The following is a 25,404-nucleotide window of genomic DNA, read 5'->3' as shown; positions in this document are numbered from 1 at the left end:
AGTGATGCAGGTCACACTGCTTTATCGTCTTCCAGCCAACTTACTTCCGACATGTAACATACACTGCTGTTCTCAGCCCACAATATGGCTCAGTTTCTCACTGGCTTTAACGGCACATAGTTTTACTGTTGTAGCCTTCTCACTGTCTCCTTTCGCCAGTCACTATAATGCTGCAGCCTGACCTATTCCCCATTCAGCTTCCCACTAGCCACAGGGGAAGCCTCAACGGCTCTGAAAATTGGTTCAAATGCTTAGGCAAAAGTGTTCAGACCTCCCCAACTTTCAAAACTAAGTTGGAAATAGGGTGACCAGATAGCAACTGTGAACAAAAGGGACAGGGGGTGGGGGGGGTAATAGGCACCTATATAAGAAAAAGTCCCCAAAAAACGGGACTGTCCCTTTAAAAATGGGACATCTGGTCACCCTAGCTGGAAATCAACCAAGACCAAGCTCTCTCAGGAGACTACTGGTATTTCCTGCTCCTCCAGTTTAGCTCTGGAATACTGTAAAAACACGCTTGCTTGGCATATGTCACTATTTCTAGAGAAAATAAAGCCAGCAAAATGTTTTAAAAACTCAAACAGGGCTTGGGCTTTGTTTGCGTTTTGAGCAGAGTGGGAGACGGGGTCTAAGAGTACGTCTACACGGCAAGTGAAGGTTTGATTGTAGCATGGGTAGGGCCTGGGTAACAAGAGTTAGTAGATATGTTGGCATGGACTTCAGAACAGGTTAGGAATCAGAGTCCATACCCAGGCTCCCCTGTGGGCTTGTACTCTTGGTTGCTAGCCTGTGCAGAAGTCCATGCTGCCACGTCTACACCACTATTGTCACCTGTGTTTTAGATTAAAGCTAACACGGGTATGCTTACCCATGCTGCAATCACACCTTGACTTGCAGTGTAGACGCATCCTTAGTTGGATTTACCCTACTTCCAACCAACACCGCTTCCTTCTAAATCATAGAGGGAAAGAAAAACTCAACTCCCTCCCTTTATTTAAAAACAGGAAATCCTTTCCTGGGAGACAATTGTCTACAAGCAAAGCACGGTCTGGTATTGAAATCAGGAGAAATAAACTCTCCTTCGAGGTTTGGCTTGTAATCACACAGCTAAGCAGAACAGGAGAATACTCTGTGTTGACTGATTATAGTTGACAGGTTTGCAAGTTCAAAATACATACAGCTTGAATTTAAACAGGGTGCTTCCCCTCTCCCCTTTCTTGCACCGCACATGCAAGGATGCTACCATGAATCCAGATAGCTCTTGCAGTAATGAGCACTGAAGAGCAACCTGCCTAGCAGCATTTGAAGTTGAACACTGGGGATAAAAGGGAAATAATGTAATTCCAATCTCCAGTTCTGTTCTGGAAATTGCTGAGAGGAAAAGGACTTGCTGTTGCCAAAACCAAACTGATTTTGCTCCAGGATCCATATATGTAAGAAATTATCTCATTTGATTGCAAGGGCTCTGGTATATTTCCAGCCCTCCCTGCTGGCAAAAGCTGAGGGTTCTAAGTCTGCTCCCAAACCTAATTTTGGTATAGCTTCTCCTGCAGTGCTGGGGTTGGCATCACAAGTCAGTGAACTCTGCATTCCCTGAAATATGACGGGGTCTCCAGAGCGCAACAAACCCAGCTGTAATTTAGGACATATGTTACATTCCTGCCTGTCTGTGTGCATTTCCTTACTGGATAGTTTTGAGTAGGGCTGCTGTGTGAATTTCCTTTGTACAATCCAACACAATTCGTATCACCAAGGGCTTGGTTTTGAACAATGCAGGCATCTATAAACTCAAGGTAATAAGGAATGAATGCAGGAGTACAGGAGGACCGGATCCTGTGCTGAGAGATCCCTTTGGGATCGGAAGTAGGGTTGCCAACTTTCTAATCGCACAAAACCGAACACCCATGCCTGCCCCCTGCCCTGCCCCTTCTCCGAGGCCCCACCCCCCACTCCCTCCATTCCCCCCTCCTTCCGTTGTTCACTCTCCCCCACCCTCATTCACTTTCACCGGGATGGGGCACGGGTTGGGGTGAGGGAGGGGGTGCGGGGTCCCGCCGGCACTTACCATGGCTCCCAGGAAGCATCTGCCTGGTCCCTGCGGTCCCTGGGTGCATAGGCGGACAGGGAGGCTCCGCGCACCGCCCTTGCAGCTCCCATTGGTCGCGGTTCCTGGCCAATGGGAGCTGTGGAGCTGCCACTCAGGGTGGGGGCAGCGCACAGAGCCTCCCTGTGCCTAGGGGCCGCAGGGGACCTAGCGGCCACTTCTGGGAGCTGTGTGGAGCCAGGGCAGGTTGGAAGCCTGCCTTAGCCCCGCTGTGCCGTTGACCGGCCCGTCAAAAACCGGACGCTTGGTAACCCTAATTGGAAGCTTTTATCACTGTACATCATTCCAGCACCCAGTCGTAAAAGCCCGTGATGAAGAGAATCAATCAATCAATCAATGCAAACTAGGTAAAGGAAGCCGCAGGGCTCAATTCTAGGCCGGCTATGCCCCTGCCCAGGGGAGTCATGAGCTCTGTTACTCCCAGTCACAGGCTATGGATATCATCAGGCTCTGGGTGAGGGGGAGAGCAGCTGCTATTCCCCTGCCTGTGCAGACGGGTGGGAAATTGGCTTCACTCCCCCCAGTCCAACACAGTTGAGCTGGCGCGGAGTGGGAAGGAAGTTGTCCCACTGCAAAGGCTGAGGCAATGTTGAAACAGAGACCCAATTGTGACTCTGTCACACCACTCAGTCTGTGCCCTACTCCTGGCACAGGGCCTTGCTCAGACTGGACTGCAAGGGCCAATCCTGCCCCATGTGAACAGATGCGACTTAACATGAGTAAGGGCTGCAAAACTGGCCCTATGGTTGCTAGCGCTTCTGAAGAGTACAAGACTTCACACCATGGAGGCTGAGTCGGAGGGCACACTCCACTGGTGGAACAATACTTTGTCAGGCAGGACCTAGTTACACAAAACGGCTACATGCCCGGTCAGTCATTGTTATACTGCGATATGAATTGATGCCAACACGTGGTCACTGGCGGCACTTTTGCAAAGCACACTCATTAGGAAGGCGTATGCAGGACATTAGCAGGTGACTATTAGTACTATACATCTGAATTTGAATAGGCCTAAGGACCAGGTTTTGTTTGAGAGCGCCTGGCCAAAGAAACGACACAAGTCCCACAGCTGGAGGCAAGAACGTTCTTCTGTGGAGGAGCTAGTGCTAGCCTCACCTCTCATCTCACAGGCAGTTCTCTCTGATGCACCTGGGGGATACCCAAAACAAGAGCCAGACATCAGCTTTCAACAGCCTGCGCAGTTAAAGCCTGCCCCAGTGGCTGATGGGGAGATTGATCAACAGTCCATAGTGCAGCTAGTATACTCGCTATACAGATACATAGGATGAAAATAGATACAGGAGGGGAAAGTGGGGTGAGATCACTGACAGCTCCATTTCAAGGTGGAGCTGATCCTGCTCTTCTAAGGAAGTTAAAAAAAAAAGTCCTGGCCCAAACCTGTTCTGATTGCTGAAGGTGCTGCAGGTTCACTAAGGCTGCCAGATGGAGACCCTGAGAAGCACCTGGAAGAAAGATAGGAAACCTTTTCCATGGACGGTTTTTGTTTCTGTTCTGCATTTGCTAGGCCTGCATTACTTGGCTCCCAAGGATTGAGTCCAATGGCATTTCAGAAGCAACAACCAGTTCAGGACGCCGAGTGTTGAAGAACTGAAAATGTGAGGGCTGCCGGGGACAAGGATCGTATGGTTCTTTGCTGGAAAGCTCTGCATGAGGGCTGGATGAGTGACAGGGCCAGTACAGAGGCAGGTAGAAGGATGTGTGACCAAACAAACTCTGTGAGCAATGATGAGGCGAGCTCTGAAGAAGTAAGACTGACAGGTCTTAACAAGTAAAGAGGCTACCTCGAATTAATATAACTGGGATATAGATGAGATACAGAAGGAACCAAGGTAATCCGGTGAGGAAGCTTCTTGATATTTATTTTCTAAGACAAAGGCTAGGAGGGTTTCATTTGCATCTGATTTGCAAGCTGCTTTACTTTCTGGCCGAGAAAGGATGGAGGTGGTGGTTTGAGCAACAGCCGAAGGCATTGGGAGAAACCTAAGAAGACAAGATGGATGAGGCAAAAAAAGGAACCACCAGGGATATCACAGGTTGAGATCATGGATAATCCTCCTGAAGGAGGAGACAGCAAACAACTATGGAACCTTTCAATCTGGTCACCAACAGTAGCTGTTCTGCCCTAGAGGAAAACTAGATTGAGAACTAACTGTAAGCTTTGACCAGACTCCTGTCAATCTGTGACCAAGAAGTAAGCCAGGGACAGAAAGAAAGAAAGATCCAGTAACCCAGATTGGTGACTGCACAGGGAGAGATTTGGCTCCAGGCATCTGTGTCCAGAGGGAAAAAAAAATCAGGGTGGCTTCTTGCCTCCTGGGTGCCAGGAGAAATTATCACAATGAGGTTGTCTGACATTGTAAAGGAGCAGTCCACATTGTAGTCCACATGGGAACAAATGATTCCAAGAAGGGAGATTCACTTTAGCCAAGATTCACTCCAGGCAAAGAACTAAAGATCACCTCGGTTGAGCCCATCTTTTCCAAGATCTTCCCAGTGCTGAGTGAGAAAGGGAGAATGATACCAGAAACCAAATGATAAAATCGGAGAAATACAGGGCTGGAAGGGATCTCAAAGTTATCAAGCCCAGCCCCCTGCGCTGAGGCAGGACCAAATAAACCTAGACCATCCTTGGCAGGTGTTTGTCCAGCCTGTTCTTAAAAACCTCCAAGGACGGGGATTCCACAACCTCCCTTGGAAGCCTATTCCAGAGCTTATCTGCCCTTAGGGCAGGTCTTCACTACCCACCGGATCGGCGGGTAGAGATCAATCTATCAGGGATCGATTTATTGCGTCTCTTCTAGACGCGGATAAATCGATCCCCGAACACACTCCCCGTCAACTCCGGAACTCCAGCTCGCGAGAGGCAGAAGCGAAGTCGACGAGGGAGCGGCAGCGGTCGACTCGCCACCATCCTCACGGCTAGGTTAGTCGACCTAAGCTACGTCGACTTCAGCTACACTATTCGCGTAGCTGAAGTTGCGTACCTTAGGTCGACCCCCACCCCTAGTGTAGACCAGGGCTTAGAGTTAGAAAGTTATTCCTAATATCTAACCTAAACCTCCTTTGCTGCAGATTAAACCCATTAATTCTTGTCCGACCTTCAGTGGACATGGAGAACAATTGATCACTGTCCTCTTTATAGCGGTCCCTAAGATAACTGAAGACTGTTATTAGCTCTCCCCTGAGCCTTCTTTTCTCAAGACTAAACATGCCCAGTTTTTTTCAACTTTTCCTCATAGGTCAGGTTTTCTAAAACCTTTGATAATTTTTGTTGCTCTCCTCTGGATTCTCTCCAATTTGTCCACATCTTTTCTAAAGTGTGGCACCAAGAATTGGACACAATGCTCTAGCTGAGACCTCACCAATGCTGAGGAAAGCAGGATAATTACCTTCCATATCTTACATACCATACTCCTGAATATTAGCCTTTTTCACAGCAACATCACATTGTTGACTCATATTCAATTTGTGATCCACAGTATTACCACCTAGCCAGTTATTCCCCATTTTGTAGTTGTGCATTTGATTTTTTCCTTCCTATGTGTAGTACTTCGCATTTTCTTTATTGAATTTCATCTTATTGATTTCAGATCACTTCTCCAATTTGTCAAGGTTGTTTTGAACTCTAATCCTGTCCTCCAAAATGCTTACCATCCCTCCCAGCTTGGTGTCATCTGCAAACCTTAGCAGCATACTCTCCACTCCATTATCCAAGTCATTAATTAAAATATTTAACAGTACCAGATCCAGGATTGACCCCTGGGGGACCCAACTAGATACACCCTCCCAGTTTGGCAGCAAACCATTGATAACTACTCTTTGAGCATGGTCTGTCAACCAGTTGTGCACCCAGCTTAGAGTAATTTCATCTAGACCACATTTCCTTAGCTTGCTTATGAGACTGTCATGTGGGACTGTTTCAAAGGCCTTACTAAAATCAAGATATATCACATCTATTTCTACTCCTCCATCCACTAGGGCATTAGCCCTGTCAAAGAAGGCATGATTTGTTCTTGACAAATCCACACTGGCTATTCCTTATGATCCTATTATCCTCCAGGTGCTTACAAACTGATTGTTTAATAATTTGATCCAGTATCTTTCCAGATATCAAAGTTTGGCTCACTGGTCTATAATTCTCGTTCCTCTTTGTTCTCCTTTTTAGAGATAGGTTCTATGTTTGTCCTTCTCTAGTCTTCTGGGACCTCACCTGCCCTCCGTGAGATGTTGAAGGTAATTGCTAGTGGTTCCGAGATAGCTTCAGCTAGTTCCTTAAGTACCCTAGGATGAATTTCATCAGGTCCTGCCAACTTGAATACATCTAACTTAATATTCTTTAACCTGTTCTTTATCTATTTTGGCTTGCATTCCTTCCCGCTTGTTGCTAATATTAACTGGTCACCATTAATCTTTTTAGTGAAGACTGAAGCAAAATAAGCATAAAACACCTCAGCTTTCCTAATGTCATGAGTTATTAGCGCTCCTTCCTCACTAAGTAGAAGACCCACTCTTTCCTTTATCTTTCTTTTACACCCTAATGTACAGTAACTCCTCACTTAAAGTCGTCCCAGTTAATGTTGTTTCGTTGCTGATCAATTAGGGAACATGCTCGTTGAAAGTTGCTCAATGCTCCCTTATAAAGTTGTTTGGCAGCCGCCTGCTTGCAGGAAGAGCAGCCCGTTGGAGCTAGCTGGTGGGGGCTTGGAACCAGGGTGGACCGGCAGCCCCCCTATCAGCTCCCCGCTCCCCTAAGTTCCCTGTGCGGCAGCTGCCCAGCAGGCTATCAATCGGCAGTTCAGCTGTCCCTCCCCCCACTGCCATGTGCTGCTCCTGCCCTCTGCCTTGGAGCTGCTCCCGGGAGCCTCCTGCTTGCTGTGCAGGGGAGGAGGGAAGAGGGGGGCTAATGTCAGGGTGTCCCCCTCCCTCCCTGCTCCTGCCCCCCACTTACCCCTTCTCCATATAGAGCAGGGTGGGGACAAGACTGGGCTCAGGACAGAGAGAGCTTGAGGGCTCAGCCAAATGCTAGTTCATCATTTAGCAGTAAAGCATTCCCCGGGAAATATCCCACCCTCTAACTTCACCACCTCAACCAAGCTTCACAATCATCATAGCTGTGAACAGTATTAAATTGTTTGTTTAAAACTTATACTGTGTGTGTATATAGTTTTTTGTCTGGTGAAAAAAATTTCCCTGGAACCTAACCCCGCACCCTTTACATTAAATCTTATGGGGAAATTGGATTAGTTTAATATCGTTTTGCTTAGTCTCATTTTTCAGGAACATAACTACAACATTAAGCGAGGAGTTGCTGTATTTAAAGAATCTCTTCTTATTGCCTTTTATGTCCTTTGCTAGGTGTAACTCATTTTGTGCCTTAGCCTTTCTGATTTTGTCCCTACATGCTTGTGCTATTCTTTTGTACTCCTTAGCAATTTGTCCATGTTTCCATTTCTTGAAGTATTCCTTTTTGATTTTGATGAATGATTTTATAGATTCTCAGGGCACTGGAATAATGCCTTCTGTGATGAGTGACGTTTTGGATTAGGTCTCCATTTATGCTGATGGGTACCAACAGCCTGCATTCAAAATGTAGACATGCTTGACACTACTTGGGAAAGTGGGAGGAGGGGAACTTCCACGAACTCAGACAATATGGCGCGGGCTTCCAAACACATAACAAGAGACAAGAGATAGAGATTTTTTTCTGAAATAAAAGCTGAAGAATAAGATAATCCATGCACTAAAATGTACATTCACCAAAGCAAAGAGCATGGGAAACAAGCCATCAGAACCAGCAGTGTCACTTACAATGGGGCGGCCTGGGCACTGAACTGGGACTTCTATTCCCAGCTCTGACCTACTTTGTGAATTTAGGGAAGTCAATTCATCTCTCTCTGACTGGTTCCTTTACCAGGAAGATTTTTTTTCAGGGACTCTGTTTATATTATGTGTTTGTACTGAGCAAGATTTTTAGGTGCCAAAGATTTCAATTGGAGTTAGGTGCCTCCAGTGACTAGGATGATGGCCCTTGATTTCAGTTGGGGCCGTTAGGTGTGGCTGTAATACACATAATAAATAATACTACTTTATTACTAAGGAGGCAGAACTGGGACCTTTTGGGATGAGTCTCATCACAGCACTGTTAGTATTGATCAGTACAATCTATACAGAGTTGCTGTGATATGTTAGAAGTATTTACAATGCTAGCGAGCTACAATTCAGCAAACAAGAGAACGCCGACCTCATGTCCTAATATCTCTGTGGCTCAATGGACCCTCTGTAAAATGGGCACAGGAATCCTGCCTTACAGGGGTTTTGTGAGGCTTACTGTTTGTAAGACACTTGGAGATCCTTGGATGAAGCACAACACAGTATTAACAATACAATGGGGCCTCACATTCAGAACTTTACCACTTAAACCTATTTCCTGCTATGAGCACTTGATCGGCTGGTTAGTGGGTGAAACCACATTACCACATAAGGTTAAAAAAATGTCAGCATGTATAAAATCATAGCACAGCACACTGCCAGTTGTGTACACACATCACGATACCAAAGCTTGTCACATAGACAAAAGAAAAAGCAATCAGATTCTGCTCCACATTTCACCAGTGTAAAACCAGCGTAATGCCACTGATTTCTTCTGGATTTACACCAGTGTAAATAAGAGCAGAATTTGGCCACTGATGATTATAAATCAGATGGGACAAAACAACAGACAGAGGGATTTCACCAGACATTACATAGGAGAACAGTCTAGGAGCAGATGTCAATCTGAATGTCAGAGCACATCATTCACATGGATTCTTGCCCTGCCCATTCTCCTCCATCAGGAGGATCCCTCTAGGGTTCCCCACAGGCAGCCTCACTGACCTAGCCTCAGGAAGGGGGTGGCGGCAGCATTAGTATGTGACTAGAGTTGTGTCTACACTGGGTTTTAAAACCCACAGCAGCGAGTCTCAGGGTCTACAGACTAGGGGTTGTGCTATGGCACTAAAACCAGCTGAGTAGACGCTGGGCTGAAGCACAGTTTCTGAAGCCCAGGGTGGGGGGTGGGTCAGAGCCCAAGCTTCACCACAAGAAGCAACACCTACAGTGTTGATTTTAGCACCACAGTGCAAGCCCTGAGCGCCCAAGACTGTAGACTCAGACTCACTGCCATGCAGTGTAGACGTACCCTCGGTGCCACAGCAGCCCTCCTGGCAGAGACGGATGAAGGGATGTACTGAATCAACGTTTCACTGGCTGCTCTGCCCAGGACCTCATCCCAACCAGCAGATCCTTCCACCTTCTGGGCTGCACTGGTCATCACAGACCCTCTGGCTGCTTTCTGTCACCAGTACCTTCCCGGCAAGCAGGCTAACCAGTTCAGGGACCCTGTGGATGGGTTTCCTCTGATGGATGATGGCATGAGCCCAAGCTAACTCTGGCCCCAGGAGCATATGATATGGGTGAAATCCTGCCCTCCCCCAAAATCAATGGCTAATCTCCCAGGATTTCACCCTATATGTTTTAAGATATTCATCCTGGACCTGATTCAGCAAAGCATGGAAGCACGTGCCTAACTTTAAGCATGGACCTAAATCCCATTGACTTAATGTGACAAACATGTACTCAAGTGAAGAGATGGTTGGGAATTTTCCATCAAAAGGGTTTTTCTATGGAAAATGTGGTTTCACAAAATCAAAATTTTTCCACAGGAAAACTTCAATTCTGCCAACATTTAAAAAGAAAAAATTTCTTTCAGGAAAACCGAAACATTATTTTGTTTTGGATCAGGCTGTCCTGAATTGAAAGATTTTGATTTGTTGAAATGACCTGAAATGTCTTGTTCAATATTAAACTTAATTTTCCTATGGCACTGAAGCAAACGAACCTATTCACATGATTAAAGTTACTCATGCACTTAAGCGCATTTCTGGACTGGAGGCTTCACTTTTAGCCCATCTACTCTTTCCACCAGTGTCTTCGCTCCATTGGTCTTAAAGCTACAAGTGCCTTAACAGTTTGTTTATTAAAATGCATTTACCCTCTGCTTTCTCTCAAATTTGATTTCAAATCCCGTCATCCGGCTGTGGCATGATTCAGTTATCTTGCTCATTCCGGTGGGGTAATTTGCAGTTTTGGATGGTAATTTAAAAGTAATTATGCTCAAACCGGCTTTTATTTTCTTAATCTTTTCTTGTGTGTGTGTGTGGGGGGGGGGGGGGGCGGAGGAAGAAATGCTTCAAAGCTTCAGAAATAGCTTTGGGGCTTCCTCTTTTGGACGAGGCAATCCAAATGGGAAGTTGGGAACCTGCCAAACATTTATAGAAATGGTAACTATTAGCTTTGAAATCTTCCAGTGTTTAACATGTAAGCAAAGTCATATTTGTCTGTTAAAAACATGGGCCCAGTTGTGCAGGGCCTGAATAATTTGAGTAAGCCTTGTTCGTGTGAGGAGTCCTAACACTTATTTTCACAAATTCCTCAGCGTAAGCTTCGTGTGGTTGTCTTCTCTATATTTAGTCCAGTACCAGGCACACCGATGGGGCTGAATAAATAATGAACAATCATAATTCACAAGTGTTGTCAGTGTCAGCAGGCTATATCTGAGCCAAGTCCTTACACGCCAGATACAGTTTTTAGTTTAGCTGGCTGTGGATTCTGGGCTAAATCCATTAACTTGAAGTAAATAGTGAGGAAACGCTCATTGCGGATTATAGGGTTGTTGTTAAAACTGCTTTTTAAACATGTGACCACATTGCATAACAAATAATCGGGATAAATTAAACAGTGAGGACATTGTTACACATGGATGAAAGCAGGCTACTCATGTTCAGCCTCTTGTTTATGTCCCTTTTAGAGGAAAAACACAACAAATATAGGGATGAACTACGATCTAGAAAAATGAATTTGATCCCTACTACATTTAATTTAGTTTTGTTTTTAACCCCAGCCTTTTTTCCCAGTCCAAGTGAAATGTCAGAGTTCGGTCATAAGGTCACTACTCCTCCACACGGAGACTTTAGCTTTGGATCTTTAGTCAAGATCGAACGTATCATTATCCATGGAAGATGTTTCATACGTTGAAGCATAAAACGATGAATAGGTGAAATAGATGCACAGATCTTTTTGCTATGTACTGAGTTTTAATTAGTCCTTTGCTCTCTCTTGGCGCCATGTGGGTGGGGTGGGGCAGGAGAGCTTGCCCTGCTGCTACTTTTATTAGGTATTAGGAAAAACTTTCTACAGATAAGGGTAGTTAAACTCTGGAATAGGCTTCCAGGAGAGGTTGAGGGGTCCCTGAGCTGAGTGGGGGGGTGTCTCTAGGTGCTGTTGTAATACAGAATCATATTTTAAAGCCACTAAGTGTTGTTTATTGCTTTAAGTGAATGTAGTGCCGCCAGTGGAGGTGTTTAAGAACTGGTTGGATGGACACCTGTCAGGGATAGTCTCTGTATATTAGACTTCAGTGCAGGGGGCTGGACTTGATGACTTCTCAAGGTCTTTTCCAGCCTTACATTTCTAGGATTCTGTATTACTGCAGATCCTTGAGACCCCTTCTTAGATTGGGGCCCCATCTGGTTACGTGCTGTACGGACACATAGTAAGAGCAAGTTCCTGCCCCACAGAGCTTCCTATGTAAATAAACAAGGCTGATAAAGGGTGGGAGGTGAAATAGAGGCACAGAAAGGGGCAGTCACTTGTCCCAGGTCACACACAGAGCAGGTCACTGGCACAGCTGGGAACAGAAGCCAGGTCTCCTGAGCCCCAGTACTCTATCCATTGGACCACACTGCCTCTAAATAACAAACATGCCCTGAAGACAGACAGGGGACTGCAATCTTCAGGGATGCCAGGTAATATGCACTGCATTCACTTAAAGCAATGAACAACGCCTACTGGCGTTGTCCAATAGGGTGCCAACGTTTAATCCACGTGCAAAGGTGTCTTTGTTCCTCTTGTGAATTCATCCTGGATGCATTTGTGGGGGTGGGAAAACCTTCTTGGCAATTCCTGACCCTTGAGTGCCTGACCGTGTGCCTTTAATGTTCCCTTATCACATTGATAAGGAATTTCCCAGGTTGTTGTTTGGGGTTGTTGGGTTTTTTTGGTAGATGAGGGTACGAGGCGGGGAGAGAAACCCATGAAACGAAGAAGCAGTAGCTTCACTCTGCAGGACTTGAACGCTCATCTGGCTGGCAGGAATTGGCAATGGCGGGTGTCAATTCCATAATCAGGAACTGTTCGGCTCAACGCCGTCAGAAAGCACTTTCCTGTGCACCTTAAGAGGGATACCCTCTCCTGACTCCTCATGAGGTCTGCTGGAGAGTGGCAGAGCAAAGGTACAACCGTGCAAGTGCAAGCCCTGCTCACTAGGACTCCCTAATCCCTTTGCACTTTACAAGACCTATGGGCTTTTCACTATGGTCTTGATTGTTCCTAAGTCTGTGGGTGCAGGGGGTAGTGGATGCCATAGGCCCATCCCAGCCCTTGCTTGTAGCAGGTGGGCAAGGATAGGGCAGGGTGTGGTTACAGCCTTGACTTTGTCCCCACAAAACTTTGTCCAGCTGAGCCGGCACAGGGGTGCAAACCTTTGCTGCTGAGATAGGCTCAGGAGCAAGAGGGAAGCACAGTACAGCCCTCCTTAGCCATGAACGCTGGGCTTGATCCTGCAACGTGCTGAGCGCTCTGGGCCCAACCTGGTGAAACATTTCAGCACATGCTTAAATTAAGCTCAGGAGCAGTCACACTGTATGAGCCAGGCAGGTCAAAACACTTTGGCTGTTCTGAAGAAAACTTGTTTGGATTTGTGCCTCTGACAATCCTTCCCAGAGCAGGCACAGTGTATTTTGTATGAATTTTACCACTAAGTGTGTCAAGGACTCCTTCCTGACAGACGTTGGAGCAACACAGCCCTGATCCTGCAAAGCACTTAAGCACATGCTTAACTTTAAGCACATGACCATGAGTAGTTAGTGGGAGTATAAAAAGGACTGTACTTGCTCAGTAAATAATAAATTAAAATAAATAAATTAATAGAGATATCCTATCTCCTAGAACTGGAAGGGACCTTGAAAAGTCATTGAGTCCAGCCCCCTGCCTTCACTAGCAGGACCAAATACTGATTTTACCCCAGATCCCTAAGTGGCCCCCTCAAGGATTGAACTCACAACCCTGGGTGTAGCAGGCCAGTGCTCAAACCACTGAGTTATCCCTCCCTATCCAAGGCTCTGTACACTCTCAAATCAAACACAGCTATCTTCAGAACATCCAAAGGCACATCTGCTCAATGAGGACTATTTCTATGCCTGATTTCACATTTCAACCCCCAGCCGTTTCAGTTGCAGAGATGTTCAAAATAATGTTGTGAGAATCATTTTCTAATAGGGAAAGCGTCAGAACTCTTTGTTCCAACTTTGCAAACAAGTCACCTTCAGGCAGACAGGTAGTCAGGAACATTTCGGCCCACAAGGTGAAATTTTTAAAAAGTTACATGTGCTTGAAAACAAAGGATTAGACTGAAAAATGTTTCACAGCCTGAAGCATAGACATTGCTGCTGGTTCCACTAAAGTGCACCCTTAGTAACTGCCTTGAAATCTTACTTAGCTTGTAAGGTCTTTGGGGCAGGGACAGTCTTTTTTGTGCTGTGTTTGTACTGTGCTCAGCATGGTGGGGTTCTGGTCCATGACTAGGGCTTGTAGGTGGTATGGTAACATATATAACGATGAGAATTAAAAGGAGATAGTGTAATTGTGTCATTCAGTGACAAACGTTGGAGAAAAAGGAAAAGTCAGATTTCAAAACTGCATTTTCCTTTTTCAAAAGTCTTTAGTCTGAATATCTGAAGTACAAGATATGGGGGTTTGCAACAGAACTACCCGGTCTAGTGTCTGTCTCTAAACTAGTTTAAGTTATGTTACTGACTTCCACAAAGGAATGAAGCATAATGAAAAATTGTTTCCTCAGAATAATTTAAAAAGCTATTTTGAAGTATATCAGAACAATTGCTGTTGGGGTGACCTTGGGGCTAGGCACAACAGTTTTTCTCCCTACATTTTCCATAATTACTACAACGTATGACATGTATGAAAAATGCACTGTTCATCGATCAGATTTAGCACCAACGTCTCAAAAATTAGTCAATGATTTTTTTCTAACACTTCCCACATTGCAGAAAAAGAGTGATTCCTCTGTTCTTCCCCCTCGCAAGAAACAGAACATAATCTCAAACGTAAATGATTACTGCAGTTTCACAAACAAATACCAAATGTAATCTAGGAGATAGAGGAACCAGGCACTAAAAAATCTATTATCAAATTTTTCCTCACCATTCAACTACACAGAAAGATATAAAGTGAAGGCGAGCATGAGACAATAAGGGACAGATATTCAGCGGGTGTATTGTTATAGCTCCAATGACATCCATGAAGCTATGACAATTTACACCCAATGAGGATCTACGCTCAAGTATCAAAAGGTTGATCCACAGGTAAAGCTGTACAAATGTTATATACAAAAATCTGTATTAAAAGAATGTTAAGGTTGCAAAGTCAAGCACTCAAATGTTAGGAAATGCCAGAATTAAGGTTGCCTGGGCAACCTTAATTTGTCCATCTTGTGGGTATATGTTATGATACAATCTATATCTACATGATCACCATAGTATCTTAGTGTCTTCCATTTAAAATTAATAGCAATACAAAGTCTCTAGAGGAATTGAGGGAGTCTCTGATACTCTCCCTTTATGGGCACCCTAACACTCTGGTTTTTGACCACCATCACACATTTAGTAAATATTTTCATGGAACTATCCACAACAATGTCCAGGTCATTTCCCTGAGTAGTTATCTTAGTATTTTGCAATATTAAGAAGCAGTTCAAATGATTCCTTCCTATGTGCATCACCTTGCACTTGCCAACAAAAAATTTAATCTGATATCATGTTGCCTAGTCACCTAACTTTGTTAGATTGCTCTGGATCCTCACGGTCTTCTCTAGTCTTAACTCACCTAAATAATTTTTTGTCACTTGCAAATACAACCACCTCACTATTCCCTCCCTTTTCCAGATTATTAATTGATCTATTAAACAACAATGGTCTTAATATAGTTCCTTAGGGCACCCCCACTGTTCAGTTTCTCCTATGCTGAAAACTGATCATTTATTTCTACACTTTGTTTTCTGCCTTGTTAGTGATATTCTGATCCATGGTAGTGTTTTACCCATCATCCGGTGACTACTTAGTTTTCTTAACAGCCTCCTTCATTTACTAGTTTATTGACATGCTCCAAGAATTCTAATGGCTTAGTGAGGCATGATTTTCCTTTCGAGAAGCTATCCTGGTTTGTTCCTATCCAAACTTTTTCATCTATGTGTTTTATCATTCTATTTTTATCCCTTCAGAGTAGAGCTCTCAGTCTATTATTAAGCAATTTACCTCTGTCTCTCTCATGTATCTATTCAAAATACAGTATAATATGGTATCTTATTGCAGTTTGGGCTATTGCATTCAACGGGAAATAAAAGTACTCATGCCACAAATCCTAGACAGAATTAACTACAGTTTCCTACATCATACATAGGTATTGCTATTTGCTCACTCAAATTTCAACTGAAAGAACTTTTACCTGACAGAAAACATGGAAGGAGCCTAAAAGAAATATTTGTATTTAATAAAAAAAAAACCAATCAAACGTAGGACTTACATATGAACCATAATCCACTGCTAGAGTCTGCAGAGCCCATGGGAGACCCAGGCCAATTAAAATGTCAAAAACATTACTTCCAATGGAGTTCGACACAGCCATATCCCCCATGCCTGCAGAAACAGGAAACCGGATACAATCAGTCATTTTAGTAAAGGCTTCTTGCTCTTCAACAAGAATATCTGCATCTGAATTACTCCTGACTCTGCATAGATTAACACTAGCTAGATTTGGCCTCTCTTTATAACTGATGCTCATTTCTTCCAAAAAATAATGGGCATACTGGGAAAGCGTATGTTTCACCAAGAAACATCCTCTTGGCCTCCTAAAGCAGTATTGCCAACTCAGTTTTTCTTAAAGCTCCAGCTTCTGGAGTCATGGGAAATCTGTTTTCATTAAAAATAATTTTCCAGCCCTCCTGGTTGCAGAGAAAAGCTGGAGAAAATGACTCAAGTGCCCCCAAAGTCTCAGAAACCAAAAGGCAAATAAACAGAAGCCCAATTAAAAAAAATCCTTAATTTTCAAGTTAAACATGTTTTTTTGAGTGCTTGGCATTGGCTATGCTGCTAAAGCAGGGTCCAGATTCAGTAATGGCCTTTTACTATCATCTGTGATGGCAAGTTAGTTCTAGGACAGGGGTAGGCAACCTATGGCACGCGTGCCGAAGGCGGCACGCGAGCTGATTTTCAGTGGCACTCACACTGCCCGGGTCCTGGCCACTGGTCTGGGGGCTCTGCATTTTAATTTAATTTTAAATGAAGCTTCTGAAACATTTTAAAAACCTTCTTTACTTTACATACAACAATAGTTGAGTTATATATTGTAGACTTATAGAAAGAGACCTTCTAAAAACGTTCAAATATATGACTGGCACGCGAAACCTTAAATTAGAGTAAATAAATGAAGACTCGGCACACCCCTTCTGAAAGGTTGCCGACCCCTGTTCTAGGACAATCTTCTGTTCTTCTCTGCAAATATTAATTTTCAAATCAGCGTTGATTTCACTCCTCAGAACCACTCCCTGCTGCTCCTTTGGACATATTAGTATGCCACTAAAGTAGTCCAGCCCACCCACAAATTTGACTGCTTGATATAAGCGGCCCTCCCCAAATGTTAAGTGGAACCAACACAATACTCCAAGGGCCAGTTTCCTCTGCTCTAATGGGGCTATGAGAATTTCCACCAGCTGATGATCTGCCTCTAGAGGCATAAGAACCGGAAAAGGACAGAGGCTGTTCTCTCTCATCTGTGTCATGCCCCTCTGCCCATTCTGCCCTGCCCAGAGAATAGATCTGGAAACCTATGGTTCTGAATAATAGAGTGGATGTCCAAAGGCTGCAATGGCTTCAAGTAATTATGCCTATTACAGATCTGTTGGAGTCTTATTTGAAACCCTTACGTCATGCCACATCTTGGAAACCCTGTATTACAGAACCTGAGTAGCAGGCACACTAAACATCATGCCCATTTTTCCAGTTGATCTAGTAAGGGAGAGCTGGGGAATGCTCATGTCTTGCCCTTCAGCCCCAGCTTGTTTTTTTTTCAAAGCTTGGACCCCCTGAGAATAGCATCTGGACACCTCAGGGAAGATGCACTTTCATATCATCCCCTTTATCGGGAAAGCTTATCTGGAGGCTAGCAATCCATACTTCCTCTGTACCTCCTTAAAAGGCAGTGGACGCGAAGGAGATGCTTTACATCCATGTTTGCTGATATAGGAGGCAAACCTACCTTGTCTTGCTACTATAAGGCTAGCCATGCAGTCCGGTACGCTGGTTCCAGCTGCCAGGAATGTGATACCCATGATCACATCTGGAATACCCAATGTGTAGCCAATGATCGTAACCTAGGGAAATAAATGGAATGGTCAAGAGGCTTAAATTCATTTAAAATCTAATCAAACTTGTCCCTACATTGCAATATGTTCTGGGTCAGTTTCTATAACTAAGTTTGATGGTGATGCAAAAGAACTTTTTTAAAAGGGAAAATTAAGAGAGAGAGGGGTTTAGTGGGCAGGGCAACTGGCATAGGATCAGGAAACCTGAGTTCTATTCCCCGCTCTGCCACTGACCGTTGACAAGCCACTTCACCTCACAAGGCCTTTCGTTTCTCTACGCCCTTTATCTGCTGTGACTATTTGAACTGTAAACTACTTGGGGTAGGGACTGTCAGTACGGTGCCTAGCACAACAGGGGCCTGAGCTTCACTAGGTTTTTTGCCTTCCTCTGCAGCATGGGGCACCGCTCACTTGCAGGTTTAAACTAGCATAAATGGTGGATTTTCTGGGTTTGTCTACACTTACATTTTATAGAGCTCTAACTTGCTGGCTCAGGGGTGTGAAAAATCCCCTCCCCTCTCTCCGAGTGCAGCAAATTTGAGTGCTTTAAAGCGTTAGTGTGGACAGGCTCCAAGCGCTAGGAGCTATTCCCCTTGTGGAGGCTGGTTACCAGGAGTTCTGGGAGAGCTCTCTCCCAGTGCTCACACCTGACCACACTCACACTTCAAAGCACTCCCACAGCAGCGCTTTGAAGTTTCTAGTGTAGACATAGCTTCTGTCATTTGAAGTCTTTAAATCATGATTTGAGGATGTCCTTAACTCAGCCCGAGGTTAGGGGGCTCTTACAGGAGTAGGTGGGCGAGGTTCTGTGGTTTGCGATGTGCAGGTCAGTCTAGATGATCATGATGGCCCCTTCTGGCCTTAAAATCTATGAATTAGAGCCATTAGGCATTACTATAATACAAATAATAGTTAAATAATCATGGAAACCACAGATAATTATATCATAAGCATATTGTATTCAGGGGTATAGCCTCAAGTCAGTGCAGGCAACTTAACACAAAGGAGATACTGCTAATGATATTTCGGTATGCATGTTACAATCTATTAGTGTTCTTTGAATCACTATGCATTTTGGAACGTTGAAAGCTCTTGCTTAACACAGAACTTATCAATGCAAGTTACACTAGCGGTCATCTCTGCCTGCAAGGAGTGACATAAAAAAGTTCAGTTCAGGATAATACTTGATTTCCATGCTCTCTAAAATGTAGTCTAACAAATTTGAACCATATGTTATAAGCAACCCAGAGATCCCGTGTCTTCTGGTATTCCAGCTTTGGAAAGCTTGGACAGGTACTCGTTCTTAAAAACAGTTCATCCTCTCAAATGAACATTTGGGGGGGACGGGGGAGACTAGTCACTCTCCATTTCCTGTTTAGGGAATTAAGGCTTTCTTTAACATTTCTTTCGCAAGATTTTGGCTTGGCTCTGAGAGAAAACCCTGACCTTAATTTTGTATTCAGTACAGGAGTTAACTGTGCATGGACTGGAAGATTTTCTCTAATTTCTGATCTCTAGTGAAGAAGGCGTGTTCAGTTCTTTAGAAATAGATTAGATGTATTTCTGTAGTTCTAAAATTAGAATAAGTGGTCAAGTGCTCAGATGCTCAGTCACAAGTGCATAGGCTCTATTCCAAGTTCCCCCAAAGCTTCTCCGCACCCCATGACTGCCTGGTTTTTCCTCAAGCCAGCTGGGATTGGAAAGGAAGCATGATCCATGCTGCAATGCTGGCATTATTATAAATGGGGCTACAGAGATGTTATCATCTACCCAATTGTCTAATGAGGCTTGCAGCAGCTTAATGAACTAACAAGCACACGGGACTGTAATTGCAGAGAATAAGCCAATTACATTTGGATGGCTTCTGTTCATTTTATTGATCCCCAACCACCTTTTAAATAACAAGCTAGAAATAGATTAAGTAGTTCCTATTGAGTAGAGCAGTAATGCAGCAAAAGGCTGAGGCTAGGTCTACACTACCCGCCTGAATCGGCAGGTAGAAATCGATCTCTTGGGGATCGACTTATCGCGTCTCATCAGGACGCGACAATCGATCCCCGAATCGACGCGCTTACTCCACCAGCGGAGGTGGGAGTAAGCGCCGTCGACTGGGAGCCGCGGCAGTTGATTTTGCCGCCGTCCTCACAACAGGGTAAGTCGGATCTGATACGTCGAATTCAGCTACGCTATTCGCGTAGCTGAATTTGCGTATCTTAAATCGACCCCCCCCTGTAGTGTAGATGTAGCCTGAGTTTCATGGCTTACCATGCACAGGGGCTGGGCTGTAGCGTTTGTCAGCCCTGCCTTTCAAACTTGCTTACTCCATGGAGAAAGAGAGAGAAAGCAATTAAAGAGCCTGATTCTCATTTACACTAAGGCCGGTCTACACTATTCTGGTGGTAACGTGGCCTTAAATTGTATGTAAGTGGAATTTACTCCCAAATTAAAAACCTGGGGCAAAATTCTGGCCCCAGTGACATCAATGGGAGTTTTGCCCTGACTTCAATGGGGCCAGCATTGGAACCCCCCCCTGTAAAGGGGCTGTAGTATAAATGGGAACTGATGCTGATGGAAAGGCATTGACCTCAACAGACTCTGGACCCAGCCCCGAGTCAGCTCCCCACCCGGCTCGATACGTACCATCCACACCATCACGTAGGATAAGGCTGCAATCCAGAGGGTAGAGGAAGCAAAGGTGACCATGAACCATTTTTCCCAGTAGGGCTTGTTGCAGTTGGGCACCGTGAAGTGCAGAAGGAAGCTCAGTGGCCAGGTGAACAGCCACTTCAGGATTTCCATTTTGCCAGCTGCCAAAAACAAAAGGGGACAACCATACATCTCTGCCCCATCCTCTCTGCTTTAATCCCGAGCAGGATTTATTACGTGTATTGTGCTCACAGCGAGCGCTGCTGAGCCCCCTAAAAACACATAACAAAGAGGCAGTCCTTGCCCAAGAATATACAAGCTGAGGATAAGACAAGGGGCAGGGAGATGCAAGGGGACTGAGATGATCCCGATTACTGTGATAAGCCATGGTCATAGCACATCAGCTGCCTAGCTGGTGTCAAGTATTTTGTATCACAGTATCACAGAAGAAGAGAGTTTTAAGGAGGGATCTGATCTAGTGCCCTGGCTCACAGAGCCTTCTGATAGCATTCTTAGAGCCTTCATTTTCCCCTGCTTAAGCACCACCCTCCTACTACAGCTCGGCTTTCTGGGTAAGTAGCCCTGGAAAAGGACTTGCTGTGAAACCACTCTGTATTTGGCAGGAGCAGTCCCTTATAGGGGCTGAGTATGCTGGCTAATTTGCAGCACTCCAGGTCTGTGTGTGCCTAGAGTTGTCACTCATCACAGATTTATGGAATTCATCCCAGTTTTCAAAGGGCCAATCCCGAGCTGGCACACCTAGTACTAGGGTGGTAAAGGGTAGAACTGATGTAACTTCTACACCCACACAGTGTTACTGCATGCTGGTAAAGGCACAGTAACAGGGCAGCACTGCATCATGAGGTGACACTAGGATGTTGGCAGCCCTGGGAAGATGTCAAAGTGGGGAACAAGAGACCAAGACTGGAAAATAAACCCCAGATGTGCCCACTTAAGGCCCATCTACACTCCCGGAGTGGTATAAATGACACTCAGGACTTCAGGATATTGAACATAATGGGCCAAAAGCTCATTTGCATTAAGGCCCCCTTACACCTCTCTGGAAGTATAAATGGGGACATAAAATAGGAGTAAACTATATTCACACATACTTGAATGCCCCTTTATACAGCCAGAGGAGCGCAAAGGGGGCTTGGTGCAGTTGAGAACTAGGCCCTGATGTCTGGTTCACCATTGTCCTGCATCTTGTGTAGTTGTTTATACCAGTGCAAAGTGATGATAAAATGCAACGGTTCTGACTGTTTGTGCAGTCCAGGCGGACTACGGAGCTCATCGTGGGCGCATCTACACTAGGAATAAAGGTTTGTTCTTCCCTCATGTTAGTGAACTAGTATAAAAGGGGGTTAACATGTCGAGGTAGATGTAGGCCCTAGGCTCCCCTATACTTTTAACCTGCTATCACCTGTTAAAACTACACACTGCCTTGTCTTCACTAGGATTTAACCTAACATGAGGAAAAATCCTACTGAAGACAAGGCAGTGTGTAGTTTTTAAAGGTGTTTACGCTGACCTGTTAACACCTGTTAATAATACCACTGCCTTGTCTTCAGTAGGCTTTCACCATGTGTTGTTACCAGGTTTTAGATAACACAGCTAAGAACACACCTTTTTTCCTAGTCCAGACAAGTTTTAGGTGTCTGCAGCAATTACAGCAGCCTGGTTGGGTTCTGTCACATTCCACTCTATTGTTATTTCCATCAGAAGGGAGGGGGCCTTATCTATTTAAACCAGATGGACACAATCCCATTTCAGCAATGATGAGGAATTAAACTGTAATGGGGTCATCAGAGAAGCACCTAGAATTTCAAATGTAACTGTCATGCTGTTTGGTGTTTTCAGAGTTATACTGAAACAAGGAAAGCCCAAGGAGCTTCTTACAGGGTAGGTCAAAAGGAGTGTAAGGTCCATCATTATCATCCTCCTCTTCCTCCTCTTCCTCATCATTCTCGTTGTTCTCATTGTCCTCATTCTCGGTCTCATTTCCAGCCTCAGCCATGTCCTCGTCTCTTCGGGTCCCATTCACGCCCCTTTCAGTGGAGTTGCTGGGGCCTGTCCCGTTCTCCAGGGCGTGCTTGATAGGAATTTTGATAGCCACTTCCGATTCCCCATTGGTGTAGGCTCTGCTGTTTATCAGCCTTTGCCTCTGGAAACAGAGTTACAAAGTCTTGGTGAAAAAGAGATGATAACAAAAATAAGGAGAGATCTGAAGAATTTTGTAAAAGCAAGTTTTAAAAAATATGGAGCCAGATCCTCAACTGGTGTAAATTTGACATCTACACCTGCTGCGGATCTGACACAAATACTATCATTTCGGTAAATGAAGGACCGAGTATACTGGAATCTAAAACAGATTGACACTGAAAGCACGGGCCATATACTAATCCAAATTACATTGGGGTAAATTTGAAGTCTACTGAAGTCAGTGGAATTACAGTGTTTGTAGAATCAGTGTAAGTGAGATCAGAATAAGACCAATGTCTGGGAGCATCTTCTCCTGGGGGCGGCTGTGGGGAGGGAAATGGAACTCTTCTGCCATTTAGTGTGATCTGGTACATTGTGCAGAAAAAGCAATCTCTTCAGGTATCTCATCAGGGAATAGTGTCAAGGGATGGCTTAGCAGCACACTTGGACAGGGGTGAGGAAGATGAGAAACTCCATCAGAGCACAGAAATGCCTGTCAGTCAGTCTCCCTTCAGTCTGAAGATTGCTATGGCAGTAGAGTTCAGGATGGACACGGACTCAGACTGAGGAGCAAGGAGTAACACGTACCTCGTTGATCAACATGCGACTGGCCATGGAGAGACGGGTTTTGGGAGGGAAGTGGCTGGTGATCATTATCCGGAGCCCAGCCTCAGAGAAGGAAAGCTGGTGTGGGTAGGCAGACAGCAGCTCGTCCACCATGATCACCGAGGCTTTACGACGGAAATTCCCTGCAGAGAATTAACAGAGAAAGGGGTGAGGTACCTTGCTTGCTGATCCAGTGGCCCCTCTCAGAATGAGAGAGTTCTACAATCCTCCCTCTTTTCAAAGCTAGCAGCCTGAACAGTCAACTTTGCATTAGAGCAACAGGTTTTCCGTCTTTTTTTCACTCTGCAAGCCACCCCATAAGAGAGCGACCCTTTCCTCTCAGCACCCTAGCCCCCAGGAGCTTAGAAACCATTTGGCAAGAGTGGGCCAGGAAAGATGACCTCTATCTCCCACCCCACACTACATGGTTCTCAAAAGGTTGAATTCAGTGAACCATAAAGATTCGTGGGCCCAGGGTGAGACACTCAACTTCAGACACTGGCATCAAAAGGGCCTCTTCTCTCATTCATTTCTGTCCTTGAGCAATCGGATTTTGAAATAAATCTCACTTAGCCCACCATTGAGGCTTTTCATTGCAAAATCTAACCTACTCTCAAGAATTTATCACACACTTACTACACACAATGATTACACACCAAAGAGCAGATGTCCCAGTGCAGTAGATGCCATCTGGTGCTTAGGCCTGTGGTACTGGCTGCATCGCTTCCAAGAGCCTAATCTTTACATGCACGAGGATATAATCCTCACCCACCATTTCATCATGTATTGGGGCAGGTAGCTTTTGCTGTGTATCTGCGGCGCAATAGGGGAAACTCAATGCAGGTTCTTGTATCCTTGGGCAGTGTGCTTCTGTGTTTGCACAGATCCTAGCACAATGGGGTTCTGGCCACAATTAATAACTATTATTATTGTTGTTTTATCCATATTGCCACAAAGAACAATATGTTCTCAGCCTTAACTCATCAAGGAAACATTTTGCCTGGGTATTTGCTTTGTTTTTACTGAAGTGGGAAAAGATGTTGTTTTTATGCTAGTATAAACCAAAATGACGGAACTGTTGTTGCTTGAAACTTTTGTCAAATCTGTATTTCAAGAATGGCGCTCACGGGAAACACAGCAGGCCCACGGGGCTTTCGATTTTCGGGCAGAACTCAGGAATTAATCAAAATGATCCAAAAAGATTTCACAGTTCAAAATACAGAATGACTCTCTTATTTCAGTGTGTCCAGAAAAGCAGAGGCTCAGAAAGTGACTAGAAACCCGAGACCCTTGCAATAGAATTGCAGTCCAGCGTATGATGTATTATTTGTATTATTGGCGCACCTAGGAGCCCTAGTCATGAAACAGCGCCCCCTAGTGCTAGGCACTTTACAAACACAGAACAAAAACACAGTTCCTGCCCCAAAGAGTTTCCTGTCTAAGCTGGTAAAAACAGTGTGGTGTGCGAGCGAATACTGCAGATTAGCGTGTCAAACAACACTGGAGATTTACAGTCAGTCATTTCTCGGCTACTAGTGGCCAATTGCCAGATAAACTTTGAAACCGTTTTCAAAAAGTGAAGAAACATCTCTTCTCTCAAATGACTTGTCCGAGTAACCACAAAGTTTCAAAACAAAAAAGCTATCCAAACATGAGAAATGTCATGCAAAAAGGAAATATTTGTAAAGAAGTGTGCGTAAACGAATCCATAACCGAAACTCTCTGATTTGTGTTAGTAACCCTGTTGTCAGCAGGTTACCTGAATGACTAAGGCCTGGTCTACGCTTAATTTTTTTTCTGGCCTAACTATGTCAGTAAGGGGTGTGATTTTCTGCAGACAGAGCTATGATGGTTAAGGCCACAGCGCAGACACAATTATATGCTTGTATTGCTTATTTCACTTCCTCAAACCAGAATAAAATATATTGGCATAAGCACTTTTATACCAGTATGTAACAGGATCAGCTGTCTCCTTTGCGCCCCCTCATGGCCTGTATGTGTGCGCGCTGGGCCAGAGGGAAAACAGAGGGCTCTGCAATACCATACCACAATTTCCCCTTTTGTTTAGGGTCCCTTAAGAACGCCACACAGTCCAAAGACGGAAGGCAAAAGTCCCTTGCTGGGGTTCTACTTTGAGTCCAAATACACTGAAAAATAAAGTCTCTTCCGTCCAGACCTCAGCTGGGCCCTGCCCCTCCTCCCTGAGGGACTGTCTCATCCTGCTCAGTACCCAGCCCAAGCCAGGGAAGCTAATGATCCAACCAGCTGATCAAATTCGGTGATGAGTCCGCCCGAG

General features: G+C 44.8%; 1 protein-coding gene across 1 annotated transcript in view; it reads right to left on the bottom strand.

Annotated features, from left to right (window-relative positions):
* The window catches only part of SLC24A3 (solute carrier family 24 member 3), a 127,082-nt gene that overhangs the window by 6,707 nt on the left and 94,971 nt on the right, over nucleotides 1–25,404 (bottom strand). Inside the window, exons 9-13 of the mRNA XM_065401305.1 lie at nucleotides 23,091–23,251; nucleotides 22,200–22,464; nucleotides 20,295–20,461; nucleotides 17,549–17,663; nucleotides 15,818–15,930 (exon numbers count right to left, since the gene is read on the bottom strand). Coding sequence (XP_065257377.1) covers nucleotides 15,818–15,930; nucleotides 17,549–17,663; nucleotides 20,295–20,461; nucleotides 22,200–22,464; nucleotides 23,091–23,251 — 821 coding nt within the window. The remainder of the gene's footprint in view (nucleotides 1–15,817; nucleotides 15,931–17,548; nucleotides 17,664–20,294; nucleotides 20,462–22,199; nucleotides 22,465–23,090; nucleotides 23,252–25,404) is intronic.

The sequence above is a fragment of the Emys orbicularis genome, chromosome 3 (assembly GCF_028017835.1).
Source record: "Emys orbicularis isolate rEmyOrb1 chromosome 3, rEmyOrb1.hap1, whole genome shotgun sequence".
Classification (NCBI taxonomy): Eukaryota; Metazoa; Chordata; order Testudines; family Emydidae; genus Emys; species Emys orbicularis.
Note: the sequence above shows the minus strand (reverse complement) of the source record. Positions and strands in the feature narration are given on the sequence as shown.